Source organism: Sminthopsis crassicaudata, chromosome 6 (assembly GCF_048593235.1).
Source record: "Sminthopsis crassicaudata isolate SCR6 chromosome 6, ASM4859323v1, whole genome shotgun sequence".
Classification (NCBI taxonomy): domain Eukaryota; kingdom Metazoa; phylum Chordata; class Mammalia; order Dasyuromorphia; family Dasyuridae; genus Sminthopsis; species Sminthopsis crassicaudata.
The window spans coordinates 206976704-207003871 of NC_133622.1; the positions used below are offsets into that span (position 1 = coordinate 206976704).

General features: G+C 33.1%; 1 protein-coding gene across 6 annotated transcripts in view; it reads left to right on the forward strand.

Annotated features, from left to right (window-relative positions):
- Positions 1–27168, forward strand: part of USP47 (ubiquitin specific peptidase 47) — an 89269-nt gene that overhangs the window by 18909 nt on the left and 43192 nt on the right. For 3 of the 6 annotated variants that reach the window (XM_074276779.1, XM_074276784.1, XM_074276780.1), the window contains exons 2-8: positions 5761–5820; positions 10876–11079; positions 15699–15812; positions 16890–17028; positions 19725–19821; positions 25355–25500; positions 26196–26275. In XM_074276779.1, coding sequence (XP_074132880.1) covers positions 5761–5820; positions 10876–11079; positions 15699–15812; positions 16890–17028; positions 19725–19821; positions 25355–25500; positions 26196–26275 — 840 coding nt within the window. The remainder of the gene's footprint in view (positions 1–5760; positions 5821–10875; positions 11080–15698; positions 15813–16889; positions 17029–19724; positions 19822–25354; positions 25501–26195; positions 26276–27168) is intronic. The other 3 variants (XM_074276785.1, XM_074276781.1, XM_074276782.1) reach the window with 1 other exon arrangement.

Below are 27168 nucleotides of genomic sequence, written 5' to 3' on the forward strand. Positions count from 1 at the left end.
AATCATCTATTTGCTTGTGAAGTTAAAACAGATTTATACAGTGACTTTGGGAGCCATATGCATTAGCAAAACTTGTAATGATACCTTAGTACTTTTAAAGTACATCTTAGATAAACCATTTAAATCTGGTGGAGATCATATAAGCTTTGCCTTTTCTCTTCCTGACCTTTCTTATCTCTCATTCTCTGGAGTGGGTGGTGTAGGGTTAGAGCACTGAGCCTCGAGTCAAGCAGACCTAATTTCAAATCTAGCTTCATATACTAGCTGGGTGACTAGGCAAGTCACTTCACTTCTGTCTGCCTCAATTTCCTCAACTGTAAAATAGAGATAGCACCCACTTCATAGGATTGTTATCAAGATTAAATGAAATAACATCTATAAAGTGTTTAGGACAGTGTCTAGTTTGTCTACATTATCCTGGCCCCTTTTTAGTTGATCTCTCATTGTTCAGTTGTGTTTTTATATGTGTGGTATTTTTTTCCAGATTTCCATTTTATTGGAATTGATGTCAAGGTTTAGTTCAACCTTGGGGAACAGGTTTTTTTCCTGTGACTTGTACTATATAATAATTACTCAGAAGGAATCACAGTAACATTTGTTTTTTAAGTTCATCTGTATTCTGGATCTTCCCATTCCAAATTTCAAATGCTGCTAGTTTGTACAATTAAAAATACTTATTGATCTAATTACAAAGATTTCTACTTCATTCAGAAATCAGAAGTTGGATAGCCCATGCTTTTGATGGAAAGCTATCTGGAAGATTCTCTTTATAAGATAGGATGTGGAATTGAACTTAGAAAGGACTGTTGAACTGTCAGTCTCTCAGTCTTAGCCCAAGACCAGAGAGGGACTACTAAGACCACTCAGAAACATTGTTGTGCTTATAGTGTTGTGTGTTATATTGTAATATGTTGCATATTATATCTGTTGTTTTACTCCCAACATTCATGTGACTATTTGTGCCCAACATGTGGTAGATAGAGCCTTCTAAATTCCTGTTGGCCTGATCAGCCATAGTTAGATATACCATGTTAAGAGTCAACATACTGATATAATTTTTGTTTTTTTGAGAATGATCAACAATCAACCATATATATATATAATTATTATTATTATAATACATATATACATATATACATACATAAAATAGTACTATAATTCAGAGATAGAGAGATTTTTCTGACAAGGAGCGTTTGGATATTTATAACATCAATTTGAAGCCATACACAATTATCAGCTTATAGAATTCAAGTAATGGGAGGTTGTACTTAGCTTTCACCTCATCATTACCTGCAGCTGCCTTAGCAAATTATTTCCTTGGGCCAGATGTTCTCCATCTCTGCTATAATTTATAATTGGCTTGTGTTTAGAGGAGCAAATTATTCAAGACTGAGTCACCCTCAGACTAAGTGTGAAATATTCTAACTACCTTCTTGTCCGTTACTTCTTTCCATTGCTATCTCCTCTCTTCAGGTGCAAGTTCTGCTTTCAATTGTCTTTCATCCAATTTCTATTAAGGTAATGGCTGATGATGACAGTATGACTTGCTAAGAGGTTACATGTGTTTTAAGTAACGGATTTCCCCAAAACTGAAATTAAGTACAGTAAAAGGAATGACTTTATAAAGATGAAATTTTTTTATTAAAGCTTTATAGTTTCAAAACATATGCATAGATGGTTTTCAACTTTCATCCTTGTAAAACCTTGTATTCCAAATTTTTTTCTCTCCCTTCCTCCTACACCCTCCCCTACACAGCAAGTAATCCAATATATGTTAAATATGTGCAATTCATCTATACACATTTCCACTACTATCATTCTGCATAAGAAAATCAGATCAAAAGGGGGAAAATGAGGGAGAAAAAACCACAAGGAAACAACAATAAAAAATGAAAATACAATGTCATGATTCACACTCACTCCCCACAGTCCTGTCTCAATCACAAGACCATTGGAATTGACCTAAAAAAAAGGAAGATTTTTTTTGGGGAAGATGAGGTCTTCCTGAAGTCCCTTAAAACTAATTCATGTAGGTTGGTATGTCTTTGAAGAGTTAGAGAATTACAGGAGTCATAACAAACAAAAGAACAGCATTATGTTCACTTAGTGATTCTTATTTTTCAGATGTACTATTAAGTGTTAAGGCACCTCATAGCCAGATTAAAATGCAAATTAATTATGGTTTTCTTTTTTTTCTTTTTTTTTTTTCTTTCTTAGTACATCACATGCATTTCTGATGTGTGTGGCATAGTGTGTACATACACACTCCCTGCACAAACATACACTATGCCTAATGAACCATCCCTTGTAAGAAAAATCTTTAAAAGAGGGAAATAAGAAAATCCAGCAAAATTAACATGTTACCTCTGATTTGTTATGCAGTGTTTCCCACCCATAATACCTCTTCTTTTCAGTAAAGTGAGGGTTTGAATTTGGGATCAGATCCCTTGAATTTGAGGTGTTAGCTATAAAGGACACAGTGTGTCATATAGTAAAAAACCAGACTTGAAATCAGGAAGACTTGGGTTCAAGTCCTACCATTAAAACATACTAGCTGTGAGCGCATGGGCTTGTGTTTTAAACTCTCAGTGCTCCCTTAAGTGTGTTTGTACCCATCTTGTTGCTGATCAGCACTGGTACATGAAATTTCCATTCCAAGAATTTCCCACATTGATAAATGGTCAACAAGAAAGATATTCATTTTGCTCTTATAGTATTGTGAAAGATCATTTTTCTGAGAATCACAAATAATAAAATGATCTAACTGCTGTGATTTTACATTGTACAGTAATTACCCGATAGTTTTATTTAACCCATTACCAGCAAGTAATTTAAGTAGCTATTTCCTCAACATTTCTATTTTCCCATTTAAAAATAACTTTTCTTTTGTAGTCAGAAAAATGCTTTTGCTTATTTCTCTTTTATGAAAGAAATTCTGGAACTTGAATTGTTTACATTATATTTGACTGTGTGTGTTTATGTGTGTGATAGAGAGAAACAGAGGCAGAGGCAGAGAAACCCCAACTAAGAGAGACTGAGAGACCCTGTGATTGTTGGAGGATAACCTATGTACTTTTCCTTTATAGAGATGGACAATGGAGGCATCTTTGATCTCTTGGAGGATACTCTCCTCTTGTCATATAATATGAAAGATTTCATTCAGCTTCTGTATGAGCAGAGGACCATGTGCCTTATGTGCTTTGTAGATCTCTGCTTGGAAGGAATCAGTGTTAGGTACTTTGCCCCACAAGAGGAGCCTAATGGCATTCAGTACTTTCTCTTCAGTTGGAAGTTCAGCTAGAGAGAGATTGGTTAATGGTAGTCTGTTGAGAACATTTCTTCAAGGTCACATCCTTATCGTTGATTCTTGTGGCTTTCTTATCAGCACTGTGTAATTGAAATGTTCTAGATATCTACAACATTTCAAATTCTACTGCAAAAAAAAATGCAATTCCAGCTGGCTGGCCATGTAACCCAAATGCCAAACCTGGGCTTCACTGAAAGACTCTTTACTGAGAACCAGCCCAAATCAAGGTCTCTCCAAAGAACATCAGTATCAATGGAGAATGCTGGCCTAGGATAGGCCACTGAACACAGTGTATCTTGACCTCAATATCATGATGTCATTGGTCTTTTTGGAATATAAAGGCCAAACAACATTTCATAAACTGTTCTATTATTTACTTAGTTTAAGCTAATTTAAAGTAACTTTTAAAATGGACAAAATTGTTATTTCATTCTCCCCTGATAATCTTATTTTAATGTCTAACTAGCTTCAGAATTGTTGCTTGTATCTCCATATTCCTTTAATCATTTTCTCTCCTTTTTACTATCAGACTTGTTTCATGCTTCACTTTTATTGCCTCCATGTCTTTACCATCATTATTGTTTCTGTTCTCAAAGGTCCTATCTTTATTGCCACATCTAGCGGTCTTTTCTCCATTTTCTTTGGGGTTTGTATTAAATTTGATGTTGATCAATTCCTTTTTCTTGAAGTTACAGAGTTCTCTCCCCTATTCTCACTTTTGTGACCTTCTCCCATTCTCGATTCTCTTCTAACCATTACAGCTTTCTTGGTTTCTGTGGTTGGCTTATCTTCTGTTTCCTATCCACAATATCTTCAGCAAATGATATAAAATATATGTAAAGCATCTTGATTGCTTATAGTGATGTCAACATTAGTTCTTTATACCTCTTAACTATAGCTGGTTTCCTTGACCTTTTGTTCTTTTCTTCCATTAAAGAGCACATCTATTATCGGTTTGAACTGTTATCCATATGCTGATGGTTTCTAGTTCTATATCTTTAGAGCCTGTCTTCTTCACCAAAATAAATAAATAAAAATTATAGAAGAGGAAGATATATTACTTGTCAGAAGGCTTCTTTACAGCCAGATTCTTCTTGAACCACCAGTTATCCAGTGTGGGGTGACAGGAAGGTTATAGGATTATATAGCACTCAACATTTGACTTGAGCTAGAAGAGACCTCAAAGGTATAGGCCTTTAAATTTACAGTGGGGAAACTGAGACCCAGAAGATTAACTGATTTGAACAGAAGTAATTCTCTTCATTCCTTCAAAGATTAACTTGTTCATTGATGGGCAACTCTAATTGTTAGATTTTTAGTTCTGCTTTTTGATGAATCAAAATCTTTCTTCCTGATACTTCTACTTGTTACTCCTTGTTTTGCCGTTTAGAGAAACATACAAAAAAGGTGTGTTTCCTTCTCTATACAAGAGCCTCCAAATACAGACGATCTTTGTGCTTATTTTGGGGTATATTTCTAAGAAAAATTTTTCTAATCCAAAAGTCAGTCAAATCTATAGGAAGAAAGGGGACAAATGTTATATTGGAGGCCAAACATTCAACACTTTTTAAAATGACATTTTATTTTATTAAATACTTGGTGCAGTGGAGAGAAGGGAGGGTATCTTGGACCTAGGCTCAAAAGATGTGGGTTCAGATCTCGCTTCTAAAGCTTTTTGCCTGTCTCTTCTCATTTTGGGCAAGTTATTTAGCTTTCCTAGGCTTCTCGCTTCCCATGTTTAAAATGAGAGAGTTGGCCTAGACATAAATACAGAGCATATTATTTACGTAAATACATCAGCAATTTGGATTTATGCGACTTAAGAAACCCTAAACAGCAAGTAAAGAGAAAATTGAAAGAGTAAAATCAGGAGTTAGTATGTGCAGTCTGTGAATCAAACTACTTATCAGATCTAAGACAAATATTTAGTTATGCTTTTTAGGTGATGGGAATTTGGGATCGAAATTGCTTAGCCAAATTCAAATAATATTGGGACCATATTAAGAAAATCTAAAAGTATAAATGAACAAAATTAAAGAGGTATTATTTATCTTACAAAATATTTCATAATTGTTTTAAAATGTGAATTAAACTTAAATGGGCTTTAAAGACCATTTAGTCCCAATCTTTCATATCGTTAAAATGACAGTATCAACAGATGACTTTTAAAGCCTTTTCTAGCTCTTTAAACAACAACAAAAAAAGGATCAAAAATATATTGTATATTCCTTCCTCTTTGTTGCAATAGGGCTGTTTTCATTTGATATCTTTACAGGTTGCATCTTAGTAGAAAAAAATTTAGAAATAGGTAAAACAATTAAAATTTGGTTTTGAAACAATATATTTAATATTTATACTTTCTACTGTGTAATCTCTTTAATTCAAGAATTTTTTTCACTGCTCTTCCATTTAAAGAAATGGTTTGTAATTTATTTTGTTCTTATATATCATAGGATGTGTTTTGGAGATGCAGACAGAGTATCTTTGATGAAATGAAGAAGAAATTTTCACAGGTAGACAGCTGAAGTAAAGGTTTTAATGTGATCATAGAACAAATAACAGCATGATTGTAATTGTATTTGATAACATGGCATGTTATTTTTTAAAAAATTTATGCATGTGTAACTATTTTATTCCTATCCAATCTTAATTTAAAAAAAATGTCTTAATACCTTGCAGATTTTGAGCTCTTTACTCCATTAAAAAACAGAATAGAAAGCATTTGATTTACTCACTTTGGTGACTATCATCCCAGAGTTCTGCATTTAAAAAAAAAAAATCAACAAAAAAAGCACTTTGATAGCATGAGTAATCTGATCTCTTAATTTGAAACTTAAAAGAACTTTGTTGAACTAAGTTGCTGGCTGCTATTACATTCTCACCAGTTGCCCTGCTTTCCAAATCTTAAGCTTTTCTGTGCTTTGGAATCCCATCCTCAACATTTTTTAATGCCTTCTTCCTTTTTTCCTCTCTCTCTTATTACTCCTACTCATTTATAGCCATTTCATCCCTCAGTCATTGTGCAGTAGAGGCTTATTTAGAATCATTGAATTATAGAAATTTCTGAATTGAAAGGGAGATTACAGGTAATTGAATGTTCAATATAAGTTACTTGAAAGGGGGAATCCACTTTTAAAAGGGAAATTCCAATCTAAATCATATTGAACAGTTTGGTCATTTCTAATGAGCAAAAGTAAAATATCTTTTAGAAATATAACATTGGTAGTGCGAGTAAGGGAGTGGGGAAGGGTTTGAAAGATTAAGAGCACAATCTTACTTTTCCTTAAAAACAAATGTGAAAAAGGTTTCACATTTTAATCCATTGGCTCTATTTATAGATAATAAAGTCTTTAAGCTTTTGTGCAAATAGCAGTTGTGTATATTTAACTTTATACTAGAAAACTCAAACTAAAAAGATTTCAAGTATTTGATAGATTGCTTTTAATGACACAGTGCATTTTGAAATTTTAAGCATCTATGAAATATTTCTGAGCCATTGATGAATATTGCAGTCATTTTTTTTCTATAAGTATTACCTGCTAAGAAAGATAATTATACAAAGTAAGACCAGGAAGTCTTATATATTTCCAAAGAAAAATGACAAACAAGTTAATTTAAATTTCAATTACACATCTATATTTCTTTTCTCTCGCTTTCGACAGAAATGAGAATTACTCAATCAGTATGAAGCCAAAATTTCCCAAAAAAGAAAAAAATTAGCGATTGTTTGAAGTAGAAAATTGTAAAATCTTAGAAGTTGAAAGTCCTTTAAAGATCATCTCATGACTATGATATCTTCAATCGTTGGTAATTCAGTGTATGCTTGAAGAGCTCTAGCGACAGGAGATCACCAGTTCCTGAAACAGCCTATTTTATTTTTGAACAATTCTAAATTGTCATGATGGTTTTCCTAGTATTGAGCTAAAATTTTGCCTTTCTAATTTATATCTTTGGACCCTGTTTCTCTTCTGGAGAACAAATTTATCTCTTTGTCCACATAACTCTTCAAATAGTTGAAGACTACAATCTTTAACAATCTCTTACAATCTTTAACCTATTTTCTCTTCTCTGACCTAGTTCCTTCTCAAACCAGAATACATTCCAGCATAACAGGTCCCTTCTAAAATGTAGACCCTGCAGTGGAAACAGTGCTCCATGTGTTTGACTTTGCTAGAGTATAACAGAACCAGTATCTGCCTTAGTATGCCTAGACATAAGATCCCATGAGTACTTTTGACTATTTTATCACCCTGCTGACTTATTAAGCTTGCATTCACTAAGATTCCAAGGTACTTTTCACACGTACTGTTTACCCAATGCAGATCTTCATTCTGTACTTGGTTTTTGTTGTTGTTTAATTTACGTTTATATAGTTAGATTTCCATTGCTTGGTTCATGGTTACAAGCATTCTCTTTGGTTTGATATTCTATCATCTGTACTTAATACCTCTCTCAGCTTGACATTTGTTAAACACACTATGCATCAGTGTTAGCTCTGTTCGGGTATAAGCCCACCTAACTATATTTTCATCTTTTTCATGAATCAGTTTCTAACTACAGGGTATCATGCCACTCTGTCAAAGACAACCAAAACTTAATCTGTATTCATGACATTCTCATGATCTTCTAGTTATATAGTTCTATCAAAAATGGAAATTAAGTTAGTCTAACATAGTTTATTTAATGAATTCATGGTGAATTTAGTGATTATTTTTCCTTTTCTAAGTTCTTATAAATCATTCCTTTAACTTTTTCTTCTAAAATATTGTTCTTTCCAGTCTGAAGATAATTTACTTTATTAGAGAATACATACAAAATGTTGAAGTTGAGCCATGTACCTTGTCTGTCATTATCTTCCCATTCATACCAAGCCAGGAACCCTATCCCTTCTTTAATATTCCTTTTGCCTTCAACTGGGTTTCTAAAAGGATCCTTTTTTAATTTTTATATAATTCAAATCAATCTGACTTTATTTAGCCTTTCTGACACATTATAGAACCTTTATCCTCAGTTTCATATGCACCTTTCTATAAACTGAGTTCATAAATAAGAGCCTTTTTCTCAGAGACATATATATTATTTAGACATCTTAATCTTTTCTTTCTCTTTGGAATTAATAACTACCATTTTGCCTGAATTTTAAAATTGTATTGACTTTTTTCAGTCTCATGCCATAGTTCCCTACCTATTGCCATTTCTCTGAACTTGAAATCTAAACTCTCAAATCTAGGGTACATACCACTATCTGGAATTCCTTCCATAAATGTTATATAGTGAACTTTATTGCCTCTCAAGATTCTCATTTTTGCTGTATCAACTAGGTCCTTATTGGTCTGTCAAGAATATCAAAACCCCTGCTACCCTGTACATTATTTAGCTTATCATCTTATATCTGGGCACTTTTCATTTCATATCTTACTTATTAAACTGACAGATTTTCCCAGACCTCTTTAAATGTTTCTTTCCCTAAAATCCATGTATCTATTTCTTTGAAGGAAAATCCCAACAAACTTACTTTGAATATTCAGGAAATTTTAGTTTTTTCTCCATAATTTAGGGGTGAAGATGGAGGACAGTGAAAACTCATAGATAGAACACCAACCAGCTTTCTTTTCTTCAGTTTTCCAGAAATATGGCATTTTAGCCATAATTGCTTAAAATAAAATTTTTGTATGGTCTTAGTGAAAAAGGTTACCCTCCCAATTCATTTTCAGAATGCTCTGCTATTCTGAATGGTCTGCACATCAATTAAATTGAATTATGTGCATGTACTCATTGGTTTGTAATCTGAAATCTGAATCTGGAAAGAGGTCTCTGAAACCACATGTATCTTCTTTTACATTTAATTCTGACCAACAAATATTACTATGTACAAAACACTGTGCTAGACTCTGGGAAAACAAAATAAAACAAGAAATAGTGTTTGACCTTCAGGAGCTCATAGAGGAAACTGTATAGACCCTAGTAGGTAAATGTAAGGGAAAGAGGAAAGACCTTAGGCTTTTGTCTTCTCATCATTTTGTCTGCATAATTTAGTTGCTTTCAAGCTGGTTGCTCCTTTCTCTTCATTTCCTAATTGTACATTTGTAATATGAGTAAATACCAACAAAGGTTTTGGATAGTTATTTTTAAACTAATTTTTAAAACTATGTTTCCTGCAACCGTTTTGGGTTTGTTTGGGTTTGTTTTGTTTAAAGCAATGTACTATTTGTGTAATACTGTAATATTACTGTAATTAATACTGTAATATGGTAGGCACCACAGGAGAGCCAAAATGAATATGAAGGCACAGTGCCTGCTACCAGTTTTTATATAATTGAAAACTTTAATAGCCAGTGTTTCTGAGTGCCATTAAAGCTCAGAGTAGATGAAAAGATGCACAACTAAAATGGGGTAGAATTGTCAGTCAAGTCATATATGTTGTTTACATTTTTTTTCTTCAGATTTATTTCTTTAAGGTGCTTTGCTTTCCAAAAAAAGGTTTGGATGAAAGCTATGGGTAATATGTAGATGAAAAATGAAATCATAGCTACAAAAAGTTTTTTTAATTTCACTAATAACTAGAGCATTTATTGCAATTTTATTTAGAACTGCTGTTTTAAAAATAGAAGATGAGCTAAAGAACAGGTAGTTCTTAGCTTAGTGAGGGGATTAATTAACTTGTATGTTTTTAAATTACTTCTTTAAAACTAAAGAAACTTTCCTATAGAAGTACTTATTTTGAAAATGCTATAAATAGATAGAAGTACTTATTTTGAAAATGCTATAGATAGATAGATAGGTAACCACAAAATCAGTAGGTTTTAACTTGTAAAGAAAGAAAAATGGTATCACTGAATTATATTTTGTTTTGTTTTGTTTTTGAGGCCATTAGGGTTAAATGACTTGAATGTCGTCACATAGCTAGTAAGTGTTAAGCATCTGAGGTTGGGTTTGAATTCAGGTCTTCCTGATTTTAGGGCCACTGCTTTATCACTGCTCCATCTAGCTACCCCTAATTATGAATTAAAAGATCTGAGTTCTATTCTTTATTATGATAGTTGTTTGATCTTGAATAAAGCACTTAAACTTAATAGGCTTTGTAGTTACTCAGCTGAAAAAAAAAAAGGAATAATATCATAATACTTTATCCTGGTGTTACCTGTCACAAAATTGAACTGCTTTGCATTTATATCTAATTATCATGCCATAAAATAGGAATTTTGTATATTATTAAATGTGCCAAATTATCAACTGTAAATTTTATCATTCTGTACCTTCATGGATGTTCATATATTGTTGTCTATTTACTCAAACTAAATTGGTGAGTATGCCTTTGTAATCATTCTGAAATATGCCCCATATTTTTTTAAAGCAAAGATATATTTGCACCATTTCTAACACTTTTTACTTAAAATGTGACATTTGGAATACTAAAGGTAATATTAGTACTTACATAACATGGGCCTAAAAACGGTAATGCATTTCCTTAGTTTTTATAAAATGATTATTTAGCAAAGTTAAATGAAGTTATATTAACTTTTTTCCCTTTAAAAAGCAAATAATTATTTTGATTCTTTTAATTTCAGATAGAAAATGCTGCTGAAGAACCTAGAGTTTTATGTATTATACAAGATACTACTAATTCAAAGACAGTCAATGAACGAATCACTTTAAATTTACCAGCTTCTACTCCACTGAGGAAACTATTTGAAGATGTTGCCAACAAAGTGGGCTATGTAAATGGAACCTTTGATTTGGTGTGGGGAAATGGAATCAATGCTACTGACATGGTAATGCCCTATATTTAACTCATCTGATTTCAAGTTGCTAAAATTATTATTGCTATTATTTTAACATTAGTCAGACTTTTAAAATGTTTTCATAACTGGAGTATTTTACAACAGGCTTCCAGATTTCTGAGATAATCGAAAGCTGAAGCTCAAATTCAGTTTAACTTAAGAAATACAAACCAACTTTAACTAGGACAGAATGATCTATTCATCAGAAATAAATGATAGAATAAAATTTGATGAATTATCTTCTCTCCCTCATACTAGATGTACTTATCCCTCCATCCTCTTCATGATCTGTTTCTTTGATTATTGTTTATTCTCTTCTTATTTTATTTGCTGCTCTCCCCATCCTGGATACTCTCCTTTCTCTCACCTCCAATAATGTTCTTTTAGTACCTCTTCTGCCATGCCCATCAGTGCTGGGCCAATTTCTTCTCTTCTCATGCTATAGAAAATTACAGGAGCAAATCATTCAACCACACACTCATGCTTTCTAATCTCATTTGATCCTTCAGTTCCTTTACTCATTACTTGTTGACTACTTATCAAATAACCCATAGCAGCTGCTCTGACTCTTTTCCCCACTGAAATCCCCAGTTTGCCTATTTCTTCCTAACTCACTAAAGCTAGAAATTGTCTAGTAGTAGCTTTCTCAGCTTCTGCCCTCCTACTTTCTACTACAAATAATTGCATTGGCTCACATATTTCCATTTACAAGGTGCTTTTCTAACAACCCAAGGAGATAAATACTATAAATATTATTATCCCTATTTCAAAGATAAGCTAATTCAATCCCTGAGGGTAAACAGTGTGTTATACAAGTAAGTGAGTGATAGATAGGATTCTAACCTTAGTCTTCAACCTCCTGGTCGCATATGCATTCCTCTGCACATCAGCATTTATCTCCTCTTCTTAGACATCTTATCTTTCTAAAGGATAGCTTAGGTGTTTAGCTGACTATTGAGTAAGCCTAAGAGTCTGGGAGCAGTAGCTTCCCTTTTTCCCAGTGCATCATTTCCCTCAAATTCTCTACCACATTCATCCCAGGTAACAAGCCCAGGAGAAAAGTCCTGTAACCCAAAGTCTCTTTGGCACCATCAAGTGATTCACAATCCAAAAACTGAATTTAGCTAAACATGATTTTAAAGAAGATGCATAATTATCTAAAGGCCAGGAGACTTCCAATCTTAATTACAGTTGAAGTTCTTCATATGTGTTGTTTTCCCATTAGAAGGTGAATTCTAAGAACAAGGATTATCTTTTCCATTTGTCTCTCCAGCATTTAGCATAAAGTGTTGAACATTATATACACTTTACATTTGTCCCCCAATATAATAGCCCTCTTTACTTCTTGAAATTACTTTGTAATCAGTCAGTCTAAAGGCATTTATTATGGACTTTCTCTGTGTCAGGTATTATATTACATACTATGTACTTGATATTTATTTAGGTTTTCATTTTGTTTTGCCTATAGAGTGTAAGTTCCTTGAGGGTAGAAATCATTTTAGTTTTTTTTCTTTTTATCTATGGAGTTTAGCATGGTGCCTTGCATATAATAGGTATGTGATTTTAAAAAAAAAATTAAGTTAAATTGAGTCCTTTCTTTCCTGCCTACTTTAGAGGAAGAGGTAGTCTTGTTTCCAGCATTATCCTTTTTTACCTTTTTTGCTTAATCTCATCTATTTTTGCCCATTTTTATATCTTATTCATTTATTTATTTAGATAATCTCACTCTGGAATTTTCATTTTCTTCTTTATTTTACCTCTATGGACAAAAAATATTCAGATCTCTCTTAGCCTGTCTAAACTCTAGTTTAGACATTTTTACTTTCTGCTTGTTCAAAAGTAAAAGCATTAGCTTTGCCATTTTTGCCCGCCCTTCATTTACCAAAAGTCAGTTTCTAGGATACATCTTCATAGCCCTTCTTAAACCTTTGCTTTCTACAGCAACTTTCTCCTTCTTTTCCCTTATTCCCTTTCTATTTCTCTCTCTTTCTACTCTCTCTATCAGTCTCTCTGTCTCCTTTTCTCTCTCTAGATCTCTATTGCTTATGCCCAGAGAGATCTTATGAAGAAGAATGATTGTTGTTTTTCCATTATGGAGTATTGCTGACATCTCTGCTTTTTTCTATTACTTCTTAATGGTGCAGACATGACATTTATACTTATGATTAAACTACATTTATTCTTAAGATTAAACTTTAAGTCTAACAGTTTGTAAGCTTTTACAACATGGTTTTCTGTTAACCTATTCTTAAATAGATTATAACCTTATTCATAAATAAACCAAGTTGTTTTTTTTTCTTCATAATGTTTTTTTTTTTCCCCTGAGGCAATTGGGGTTAAGTGACTTGCCCAGGGTCACACAGCTAGGAAGTGTTAAGTGTCTGAGGCCAGATTTGAACTCAGGTCCTCCTGACTTCAAGGCTAGTGCTCTATCCACTGCACCACCTAGCCGCCCTATCCTTCATGTTTTAAAGCAAAATATCCTGATATTTGTTTCTTCATCTTTTTTCTGTTTTCCCTGAAGATCTCTTTTCTTTGGTGTCCTTACACAGTAGAAAAGTGGAGTAAACTTAAATTGGGAATAATATTAATATAACCTACACCAGCTATAATGTTGTGAATAAATTATCTTTTATATCTTAAAAATACTATAAAAATGAGTCATTGTTTGAAAAAAAACACAAAATCAAGTTTTATTTTTCTTAATTTTAAAAACAGGAGAATTGAACTCTTTTTTTTTTTTTTAATGTTTGAAAACAAAACACTTTTTTCTTATCTATCTCAACTAATTTGGGTACATCCCAGTTTTTGTTTTTGTTTTGTTTTGTTTTTGGTCATGCTTGCATCACACAAATGGGTTCACAAAGCCTAATCTGGTAGAAATATTTAAAGAAAATTCACAGATACCATTGATTAAGTTTACCTGATAAGTTCTACACTACTGCAAACTGAAGGGGTGTCTGGGCTAGTTATGGTACTATAGACTGGTGGACAACGGTATAAGTAAGGTTTTAAGTATGCATGTGGCATGACATGGGAGATAAATAAAGTTTTTAAAATGCTGATACATCCTTATAAGTTCTTCAGGTAGTCTAAAATTGGTGAAGGGGAACTTAATTTGGGGTTTTTAGAGAAACTGTTAATTCAGAAGTTATGATGACCTAGAATGAGCAAACTGAAAATATAGGCAGAATCAACTTTTAAACAGTACCAAAAACATAGGCAGAAGGATAGAAAAAGATAAGATAATCATAGGAGAGATTGATTAAATAAAAGATTCTCTCATCGCAGTCCAGGGAAGGTCCTGGAAGTCAGACCTTCAGGTGACTTTTGAGGAAACAATATTGACATAAAGCTGGATGAGTGAACCTGGAACTCAGAACAAGAGAACCAGGCCCAGGGAAATAAAAGCATCTGATCTGTACTTGGGCATGAAGAAATCAGCTAGCTTGAAAGGAGTTGCTCCCTTTTTAAAGGTTTCTTCTAGTGACTTTTATAGTTGGGAGTAAAAAGAGTGTGGAGAAGAGAAGAAGAAAACTTGAGAATACCATTTAAATGGAACTAAACAGCTTTTTGTATATATTATCTTGTTTACTAGTCACAAAAATTCTATGAGGTAAATAATGCAGGTATTATATAATCACAGAGTATGAAAGCTGCTTTTTGAGATCAAGAAGTCTTATCCTTCTCATGTTACAAATAGATGACATATCCTTGCCTCTGGCAATGCAGCTACTAAATGACGCCCAAGATTCTAATAATACTATAGTGCTTTACACTAATGAGTACATCAAGCTGTATCTTGAAACCAAAACATCTGATTCCATATCCAGATACTGCTTAATGTTGTTTCCACCTTAATTGATGGTGAATTTTGGTTGCCTGTTCTATGAAGAACTACCCATTTAATCTTTATATATCTTCAGAAAGTCATTCCCCATCCTCCAAAAATAGGAATTGAGAAAAACTAGGTATTGCTTTATTTTAACCCTATTATCATATTTCATGATTTAATTTTTTCTTAACACTTAGTGAATTTGTTTAGAAAATAATGTGTCCAGATTTTATACGTTTTCTTCTGTGCCCTCAGTTGTACAAAATTATATTTAGTTCCTTTTGATGAAGTCCAGATGGTCACTGACTTATATCTATTTTGGGAAGCATAAGAGTAATTATAGCTAGATTTCCTTGTCTGAGACTTTGCTTTTTTTTTTTTTTTCCTTGCCATTTTTGCCTTTCCTTCATCTATATCATAAGTAATTTTTCTTGGGGACTGTTTCATTAAAATCTCCCAGTATTGATAGTATAAATCATGTAATTAATGATTAGATTGAGAGCTGGAAAAACTCCGTAGAAATTATCTAATTCCAGTTACTTTCTTTTGCTCAGGATAGTTGCTGGCCCACAAAGTGAAGGTGCCTAGCCACCTAACTGTGTGAGTGTGTGGATAGCTAATGCCAAGTCTAGATTAAAAAAACTTACTGGGTTTCAAAGGAGCCTGTTGTCAAGTATAGCAGAAACCTTTGTCCATTTATATGGTAATTATAATGATTTGTTGTTATAATTAATTTTTTTTTGATAATTTTAGCTTTTTATTTTATATTCATTAGCCTCCTCTGGATCACACAAGTGAAAAATCTCTTCTTGATACTAACTTTGAATCTGGGAAGAAAAACTTTCTGCATTTGACAGATAAAGATGGTGAACAGCCTCAGATAGTATCGGTAAGACTTTACTTTTCCTATATGTTCTGTACTGTATGTATTGCGTGTTGCTCAAATATCCAGTCAAGTTCCCAGAAAACCCACTTAGTGATTTCTATAAATACTTGAATGCTTTTCCCTGTTTGATTTTGGCTTGTTATAAGTTGTCTTGGGTAGGTTGAGTTCCTAAAAACATTTAGTTGCTTTTATACCAATATCTTCTCGTTTGGGCCACATTTTTTACCCCAAAACTGCATCATAAATAATTCTGATTAAAATTGAAATGTATTGTAATTGATAGTTTCTGTTACCAACCAGAAAAATTTTCCTAATAGAAGCAGCATGGTACACTGGAAAGAATGCTGCATTTGGAACCAGAGGGCTTCAGAGTGAATGCTGGTTCTTGCTCTCTGCCACCTTTGTGACCATAGGCAAGTCACAGAGCTTGTTATCTGTAAAATGAACAAATTGCATTGTCTCACTAGTAAAGTGCCTCAATTTAAATATTTGATCCTGGGACCCTAAGAAATCATGGAGATGGCCAACAATATAAGCATTTCACTATTTAAGTATCATGTTATTGGTGTTAGTATTTCTCTTGATGCAAATCAAACTCCCACTTTAACTTTGTTGGCAATCTTCATAAGTTGCTTTGGCCAAAGTAACTTTATTTGAGATTTTATTTTATTTAAGATATTTCATCCAACCTAGTGATGAACCTTTCTAGACTTAACTCAGAGCCTATCACTTGATCCATATTTTGATACCATTGTTACTTGGGAGGATCTGACAGATATTGTGCTTCAATGGCACAGCCTTTAAAAAAACAGGATCATGTGTACCTATTCTCTGGCTTCAATGCTTCAGAGACTGTGAAATGAATATCAATGTACTATCCCCATTATGTATGTACTATAAAATACACTTAGGAAATCTAAATATTCAGATAATTATTTTATTTATCTATTTAAAATCCTTCAGTGTAGTAATGTAGTAATTGATACCATTTTATATAGTTTCTTTTATGCTTTTGTGTGTTTTTTTTTTAATTGTCTCAGTTAAAATTGTTCATTAAATATTTATTACTTTGACTTTTAGGAGGATGCCAATGCAGCAGATGACAGTGTGCAAGATAGGTTTATAGGCCCTCTTCCGAGAGAAGGTTCTGTAGGTTCCACCAATGATTATGTCAATCAAAGCTATTCATATTCTTCAATCTTGAATAAATCAGAAACAGGTAAGATTTTCACATTAATTCATTTTTGTTAGAGAATCATAATTTTACAGCTTGGAGTAAGGTAACCTTAGATATTATTTAGTTCTGGGCTTCTTAAATTTTTCCCACTCCCAACCCATTTAAAGCTTGAGAAATTTTTATGTGACCTGATTATATAGGTATATAAAATAGGTATAAAAATCAAACATTTACTGATAATGTTGGGATCATGAAGTTATGATTTTTTTTTTTCAGTTATGAGATCCCATATGTTTAAAAATCATAGTTTAAGAAGCTAGAATCTAATTTAATGTATTCCTTTTGTAGATAAAGAAATTGAAGCCCAGAGAAGTTTTGAGTTGCCCAGGATAATGGCAAAGCTGAGCTTAGAACTGGAAATGTTAGCTATTTGAGGGACAAGTATTTTGGGTAATAATTTTGGATAATTGCATAATGCAATTCTTCTAAGTGGTATTTTCCAACATATTCGCCAGAAAAAAAAAAATTGTACCACCTTTATGCTAAGTAAACATTTAATTAGCATAAATTAATATAATACAGCATAAAATCCAAATAATAATTTCTCTATGGAGCTCTTGTTAAAATGTGTACATCAGGCCTGAGACTAGAGAAAAGTACCCTTTGGGAATTCCTTAACCTTCTTGATTATTAGAAAGAATCTTTCACTTTAGCTAATTGTCACCTTGGAATACAGTAACAATTGATGAAATTTGGGATAGGAGGGAAGGAAGATAAAAGCACCCAACTAAGAATTATAGACCAAGGGAACAACTATTTGGGCCAAAGGGGTCTTCACAAGTTGTGTGTTAATTCAAACAATGAATTAGAACTCACATCTGCCTGTTCTCCCAATTTCCTGCCCTCTCAAATGTCCAAAGCCCAGAGTGAGTGTCTGAGGGTACACCATTTATTCCTCTCTTCTTTCTCAACTTCCACCATTCATCAATGTTTGTCCCACCCATAGTCCTCCTTCCTATTTTTCTGTTATAGTGTTCTATGACCCTTTCTTTTTCTTGGCACTACCCCACCTTCCTCCTGCTGCCCTGAAAATAACTAGAATCAAAAATATTGAACATTCAAAAAAAAAAATACATTCCTGTTGTAATTATCTGACTTTATTATATTAAGCTTTGGGAGTTAGCTTCCTTGTTTTGTTGGAGAGGCATTTCTTTAATATTCACCAATATTGGAATGCATTTAAAGAATTAGTATCTTCTGTTTTGAAGGTCATAGGATTTTTACTGGGCATAAATTCATTTGGAGTTCCTTTGTGTATTTGATTCTTCTTCCTACCTATTTTTCAGCCTAGTTTGCTTACATTATTATCATTCTTCATTCAGGAATCAAGTCATTTATGAAGCTGAATTTTAAACAAAACATACTTTTGTACAGACATTGCAATTTTAAAAAATAATTTACAATGACATTTACTGTTTGAGTTATTTTATGATTTTATTTTTACTCTGATTAATCATTGAAATTGGGAAGAATTCTCTAGGCTTCTGAATTATTTTCCCATTAACATGGTATGTATGTGCCTGTCCTATTGATGCGTTTTATGAAAAATTCTTTCACTCTAATGGCATTTGATATCAAAAATCACTTGAAACAGAGCTATTCTTTGAAAGAACTCTCTTTCTTCAGTAAAACAAAATCCACAATAAAACATACCACGTGATGATCTGTCATTTGAGGTGGTGAAACAGATCATTACAGATCATTTCATATATTGAATGGGTTGCTAGGATTCTTAAATATTTGATAGATGGTAACACGTTTGATCCAGCTGCCTTCATTCTGAGGCCTTCAGTGCTTTAAACATGGGGTATTCCCCTCTTTTAACACTTCCTTTGCTCCTTTATTTCATCCTAGTGTTATCTCAAGCCCCATTCCATCCTAGTGTTCTGAAAGATATTTTATTAAAGTCCAAGTTTTTTGTTTTTGTTTTTTCTGTAAAGGAATTTATCTGGAGTGTGAGTAAAACAAAAATACCAGAACACATACATCCAAATGACTGTTACTTTTAGAAAATAATTACCTTCAAAGGCTTTTTACTCATATCAGTGATTCTAACTTTGCTTAAATTTTTTTTTTTTTTTTTTTTTTTTTTAAATTCTTCTTATAGACTTTATCTTAAAAGCCATTAAAGCCAGAAGAGACCTTAGGGATTGTCTATTTCACACCACTTATTTTACAAATGAAGAAACTGAAGAACAGAGAAATTGTGTGACTCTTTATCAACTCAGAGATGCATATACCATTTAGAAAAGATTGCTAATAAGACCTTCATAAATGAATTTATTTTTTATTCTATATAATATATAAATCTAAATTGAAGGGAGTTGTTTTCATATAGTAAAGCAGTTAGTTTTCAGTATTATTAAAATCTTTTTAAAATCCCTTTGAGATACCCAATAAATACATATAGTATTATGTGCTGTTATTTATAACCTAAAGCAGTCTGACTTTCGAAGTCAGGAAGTTATAACCAGAGATGAGATTTTTATAGGCACCCAGTAAAAACAGGTACCTGAATGAGATCTAGAGTAATTGTTAATAGTTACAAATTAAGTAATATTAACAACTCTTTTACTTTTGTTCAAAGTAAATAATTATTGTTTTCAAATGCTTAATATGTTGTGCTTCTTTTCCTTTTATATGTTGAATTATATACTTATTTGTTTTCTCTTTTAAAGGATATGTGGGATTAGTAAATCAAGCAATGACTTGCTATTTGAACAGCCTTTTGCAAACACTTTTCATGACTCCTGAATTCAGGAATGCACTGTATAAGTAAGTATTTAAAATAATTTTAAAAGGTAATTAGCATATTATTTTAAGGCTTATATAGTGCTTTCTTCTGAACAATTCTAAAAAAAAAAAAAAATAGGCATGTTCACATTTTGTGGTGGAAACTAAGGCCTGCATGGGTAAAATGATATGTTCATATCCTGGGTTTTGAACCCAAGTCTTCTGACTGCAAATCCAGTAGTCTTTCCACTAATGCTATATATTGTCTTATATTTTTCTTTCTTTTAAATTTTTTTTCTGGTTACACATGTACATTAATTTTGTAAATATGTAAAAATGAAAAATTTTGGGAGAGAAAAATCAGAACAAAAAGGAATAACCATGAGAAAAGGAAAAAAAATAACAGAAATAAAAACAGTGAATATAGCTTGTGTTGATTTATATTCAGTCTCCATAGCTCTCTCTCTCTGGCTCTAGATGGAATTTTCTGTCCAAAGTTTATTTGAATTGCCTTGGATCACTGACTTGCTGAGAAGAATTATGTCTTTCATAGTTGATCATCACACAGTCTTGCTGTTACTGTGCACAATGTATTCCTGGTTCTGCTTGTTTTGTTCAGCATCAGTTCATGTAAATCTTTCCAGTTTTCTGAAATCAGTTTGTTCATCATTTTTTATAGATCAATAATATTCCATTACTTTCGTATATCATAAGTAATTCAGCCATTCCCCAATTGATGGGCATCCACTCATTTTCCAGTTTTTTGTCACCACAAAAAGAACTGATATAAACATTTTTGCATATGTGGCTGCTCTTCCCTCCTTTATGATTTTCTTGGGATACAGATCCAGTAATGGCATAGCTGGGTCAAAAGGTAAGCACAATTTGAAAGCCCTTTGGGCATAATTCAAAATTGCTCTCCAAGTGGCAGCTAGTTGGTGTAGTGAATAGAGCACCAGCCCTGAAGTTAAGAAGACCCAAGTTCAAATTTGGCCTCAGACACTTAACACTTGCTGGCTATGTGACTCTGGGCACTTAATCCCAATTGCCTCAGCAAAAAAACAAACAAACAAAAAACAAAAAAAGTTACTCCTGCGTAGTTGGATTAACTCACAACTCCACCAACAGTGCATTACCAATTTTCCCACATTCCCTCCAACATTTATCATCTTTTTCCTGTCAACTTAACCTACCTCAGAGGTATGAGGTGATACCTCAGAGTTGGTTTAATTTGTACTTCTCCAATCAATAGTGATTTAGAGCATTTTTTTCATATGATAGCTTTAATTTCAATCATCTGAAAATGGTTCATATCCTTTGATGATTTATCAATTGAGAAATGACATATACTTTTAATTTTGGCACAGTTCTTTATATATTTTAGACATAAGGACTTTATCAGAAACACTGAGTGCCTTTCATTTTTCACTAAAAAACGGATATGTTTTCCCCTCTCACCTCCCAGATTTGCTTCTCTAGATAATATGTAAGAGAGTGAGTCTAAAAAATTAGACCAGTAATTGAATGGAGAAATCACAAAAGTTAGTATTCTCTAAATGGAACAAATTTAGAAATATGTTTATATTTAAATTAAAGTGATGTTTAAATCATGCCACAGCTACTTCATAAGTATACATTTTAGGAGAATGTGAATATATTGAACAATTCTTCTTTCCTTAATTATTTTTAAAGGACTTCTGATTAAACATAAAGAGTTTTTAAAATTGAGTTTTCAACTTTAATTAACAAGGTGTCCTCTATGATGTGACAAAAGTTTCACATCATAGTATAGAAATGACTAGAGTATTCATTTATTTTTGTTGTTGATTGAGGCAGTTGGGGTCAAGTGACGTGTCCAAGGTCACAGAGATAGGAAGTGATAAGAGTCTGAATTCAGATTTGAACTCACATCCTCTTAATGTCAGGGCTGGTGCTCTATCCACTGCACTAACTAACTAGCTGCCCCAATAACTGAATTCTTAAAGGTGAGACCAATTCAGCTCTGAGTATGTCAGAGGATCAGCCTAAAGATCTTCATTACCCTAGATTTTCTCTCCATTGTTTTTGGCTATAGCATCTGCATCTTATTAGCATCTGATTTATTATATCAATAGAGGGTGTATATTCAGGAGTGATAGCTAGTCTTTAAAATATTGAAGATGCTTTTCATAGTGGATATGTAACAGTTTTCCAGTAATATGAATTTAATTATTTTATTAACTGACTTTAGCTTACATTACAAAGCAGTTAGGTGGCTAAGTGGTTCAAGTCTGGTCTTGTGGTCTGGAAAACCTGAATTTAAACACATTTGTTTTGTGATGTTGAGCAAATCATTTAACTGCTCTTTACCATTTGTTCCTCAACTGTAAAATGGGAAATAATAACATCACCTACCTTACAGGGTTGTTGGGGTGATTGTTTGAGATATTGTAAAAGTCTTTAGCATAGTAATTGGCAAGAAATAAATGCTATGTAAAGGTTTATTCCCTCTCCTTTCTCTTCCCTCCTTCCCTTATCTGTCCAGTTGTGCACTGGGCCAGTTACATTGTCAGTTACAAAACAGTAACAGAAGGCAGGTAGTTGGATCCTTCTGAACTATTACTTTATGTGTCTTAGCTAATTAGGTACATTTTTGTTTCCCTAAAAATCTCAGGCCCCCTTCTGTGATCAGTTGGGCCCTATGTCTCAAACAACATGTCGAATATAAACACTAAAGGGACTTAATTTTTTGTAGAAACTCTTCCGTAACTAATTCAAAGCAAAATATCTTTTTGTTATATAAATATTTATACTCCACATTTGTTTTAAATTCATATTATATATCCTTTTCCCCTAAGGTCATTATATTTTCTTTGTTTCCCATTATCTCTAGGAAACACTGCCCACAATTAGGAATTTTGCCAAACTTCACCTGTCCTTTAAAATGCCTTCACTAGACTATCATTTCCTCACTGCCCTTCTTTATCATTCCTCCTTTTCTTAACCAAACTCCTTGAAAAAACTATTTGTACTTAATGGTTAGTGCCCCCCTTCTCCTGCCACTTGTCTAGAGATGAGAACTTAAATGTAGAGTTTTTTGGAGGATGGGGCTAGTAGGTTGTTTTAAACTAGGACAGTTTGCATTAACTCCATACTGAGTGTTTGGTGCCTGCTTTTTAAGTTTGTTTTAATTAGGAAATTGACATTATCTTGTGACTTAGCTTCCTATCTTTCATTTAGTATGCATTTATTATATACCTTACTATGAATGTATGTCCTAGAAGTTATGGTGGAAATAAAAGAATAAAACAATATATCTGGGCATGTAGCTTAGTTGCAATAATAACATTAAAGTAATACTCTGAACTAACATGCTGGCTTGAAAAACATGTAACAACAATGAATTCAACAATAGCTAGCATTTCTGTATATCACTTGAACCTTTGTAAAATACTTCATAAATATTTGTTATCTCATTTGATCCTCAGGACAACCCTATGATGTGTTTGCCATTATCCTTATTGTACAGATGAAGAAATTGAGGCAAACAGAAGTCCAGTGATTTACCCAGCTAGTTAGTGTCTTCTGAGGCCAAATTTGAACTTGGGTATTTCTCATTCCAGGTTTAGCACTCTTATTCACTAAAAATGTTTGAAAAATTACCCAACAAGGGGAATTATAAAGGAAGTTGAAGAAGTAGAATAAGCACAATGTTTTTGAGAGGTAGGGAATGGAATTAGTGTGTAGCACCTTGGCTAGAGTTTTTTCCCAGTAGTGGTCTTGAAACATTATCATTCACCTAGTCTCCAGTGTTTAAAACCACACTGGCTTTCCTTCTCTTTTCATGGCAATTCAATGGCCAGTTCTATCTTTTTTTCTGAATTATCTCTTTAATCGTCTCTGTTTTCTGAGTTCTTACTGTGCCTACCAAGGACAGTCCCTCTTTTCCACTGTGTCAGCCTCATTCATCATCATTAATTGTTTACTTACCATGCTATGTTTCATACTGTTCATACTATTGCCAGATAATGGTGTTGTTATGTGTAGATCTGTTTAAGTCCTTTCTTTTCTTAAAAAATCTTGTTCTCAGTTGCCTATTAAGTGGTTTTTACCCCTCTGCCTGGCATTCAAGATCCTCCATAACTTGGATCAATCTTACTTTCCAAGCTTATTTCATGTTATACTATGTGATCTATACACCAGGCCAAACTAATAATCCCTTGAACACCTATTAGTTCTCTTTTGATCTTCATGGCTATGGGTGTTTAGGCTCTTCCCTACAATAGAGACATCAGCCTTGAGGAGTTGGAGAAGTTGGTAGAGGGAATCTCAAATGTTTAACAAAATAAACTTAAATATTATAATGTTAGTTTATGGTTTTCTAGTTATTATGGGATCCAAAGGATCCCATTGAATTTGACACCATTACCCTATACCTGCCCTACCTTCTTTACTGTTTTGAATTCTTTTCAGTCCTTTAACTCTAACCTCAAATGCTCCTTCTTTCAGGAAGTCTTTCCCAGTCCTTCTGATCAGCTGTGACCTTCCCAAGCCTTGGGGAGCACTTTGTAAAGTAGTTGTCCTTTAATATTATGTTTTATGACTTTATGTTAGTACTTTCTCCGTTTGTTATTCTGTAAACTTCTGAGGACAGGGACTATGTCTAATCATAACTTTGTCTCTCTCAAGACCTATCACAGTACTCTAAGTAGACATTTAAATTTTATTTAACTGTAGTTTTATAGATAGAGTGGCAGTAGAGTAAGGATGGCATTGAATGTAAGGCAGAAAATTTTTTCCTTGACGTCAAGGATAATTTTTTTTTTCTCATAAACAGGGTAGTGACTTGACAAAAGATTATTAAAGGAAAACTTTGTGACTATACACATTTTATTTTGAAGGAGAAAAAGCATAAAAGGAATTAGAGGAAGCTGTAATAATAAATCCATATATGAGAGGAAGAAAGCCTTTACTGAAGTGGTGGTTGGGGGAAATAAGAGGAAGGTAAATTAGTCATTTTGAATAAACAAACAGTGTAATTTACCACAATGTGCCAACAAACTTTAGGATGCTGTGGAAGAGATGATAAGTCTTGGGTAAGTATTAACTTAGTGGAAGGGATTAAAAACCCAAATTATTTCTTTTACTCTTAAGGACTAAAGTACATTTAAGTACCTTACAAGAACTATTAAAATGAGTATTTAAGATATGAGTAATTAGAAAGGGCTCAAATTACTGCCTTTCACCTAAAAAGAGATCACTATAAGGAAGTCACTTCATAGAAGTGATAGGTTAGGTATTTTTAAGGTTTCTGACCAACTTAGCTCAAATAGTAGTGGTGCTGTATAATGAAATGGGGTGAAAAAAAAAAACTTTATGAGATATATTGAATCTTCACAAACATTAGGATTACAAATGGAGATCTTCTCTTCATATGTTAGGAATTTGGGAGTCTGGGACTTCAGTTTTGGTGAGAAATCATGACCATGTGTGAACATAAAGATTCTCCCAAATTATTTTTAAATTTTATTGATAATGGTGCTAAAGTGCTTATTGGATAATTTTAAAATATTATTCAAATATCTCACTATTATAGGTGGGAATTTGAGGAATCTGAAGAAGATCCTGTAACAAGCATTCCATACCAGCTTCAGAGACTCTTTGTTTTATTACAAACCAGCAAAAAGAGAGCGATTGAAACGACTGATGTTACAAGAAGCTTTGGATGGGATAGTAGTGAGGGTAATTAGTTCTTTTGTAAATTGTATTTCATTGTTGTAAATTAAAATCAGTTTATTTTGGAAAAAGATAATAGTTGCCTCACTTAGCCTTACTAAGAGCACTTGGAATTATACAATGCTTAAAATTTATGTTAATTACATTACTTTTATATCTTAGTCTTTCAGTGGAGTTTTTCTTTAGTGCTTCACTAAAACAAGGTAATGACCCTGGATTCTAGAAGACTTTCAGCAGATCCTCGCAAATCCTATTAAGCTAGAAAGACTTAAGAATGGTCCTGACAATGGCTATAGTCTGAGAACCAACCTAGGGAGGTCTAGAGAAGCACCTCACCAGGAAGTTGACCATCACATAGTCTTGGGAGGGAGTGGAGTAAGAAGGTTTATTAACTCAGGAAGACAACTTTGAGGGGGGAAGGAAGGGAATGAAGAGAAAGAGTGGGGCAGAGTGATCTATATGAGTGAAGGGGGTACTCTTATAAGGGAAATCACATCGCCTTAAAACGTATTTTAGTATTTTGTGTTGTCAGTTCAGAAATCTTATTTGAAAATGTATCAAAAAGAAAATGTTTTCTCAAGCTACACATTTTTACACTTATTTGGTTGTGGCTTCTATTTGTAAAATATATTAATTTTTATATAAAATACATGGAGATTGATACTGCCTTTTTAATAAACTTAGATTTCTTTTTATGACAGCTTGGCAACAGCATGATGTACAAGAACTTTGTAGAGTCATGTTTGATGCATTGGAACAGAAATGGAAGCAAACAGAGCAGGTAACTTATATTTTAAACTTAAGTTTGCTAGAAATGCTTTTGGGGTCAAGTATTACCTAGAAAGTGATTTGTAATATAAGAATATCAGTAAGAGCTTTCATTTATTCATTGAATTAATGTTCATTCTTCATTTTGAATATTATTATTTTTTAGTATTTATTGGATTTTTTAATCCTATAATTTATGATTTTGCAATTGTACTTATCAATCAGTAAGCATTTATTATCTACTGTGTGCTTGGTTCTATGCTCGGTATGCAAATGTGCAGAACGAAACATGCCTTATGCTGAGGGAGTTTGCATTCTAATGGGGGAGGCAGCAAGCACATATATAAATATGTACAGCCTAAATATGAAGTGAATTAATCTAACTAAATACAAAATACATACAAGGTTAATTAGGGACAGAGGGCACCGTCCCTATTCCAATACCCTTTAGTGCTAAGCCTTTTCTCTCTGTTGATTTTCTCTTGTCGGTGGCATGTTTGTCTCCCCAGTTTGACTGTGAACAACGACTGTCCTTTATCTTTCTTTGTATCTCCCACAGCTGAGCACACCTGGGGCATAGGTTAATTGACTGACAGAAAGAGGGTAGTATTTGGGTTGTATTTCAAAGGGAAAGAGGGACTCTGCTAAGTAGAGTTGTGGGGGGAAGGGGCAGGAAATACATGCTAACCATGGAGATCACTCAGAATTATATTCCTGATCTGGAATTTGAGAATTTTAGAGCTAGAAAGGAACCTTGGGTGTCATCTAGTCCCCAGAGCCTTTCATTTTATATACTGGATGTAGAAAGTGCACAAAGTAGAGTATATTTATCATATTTAGGGGGAGGCAGCATGTTTTAGGGGAAAGAGCACTGGACTTGGTTGTGAATATCAACTCTGATACTTA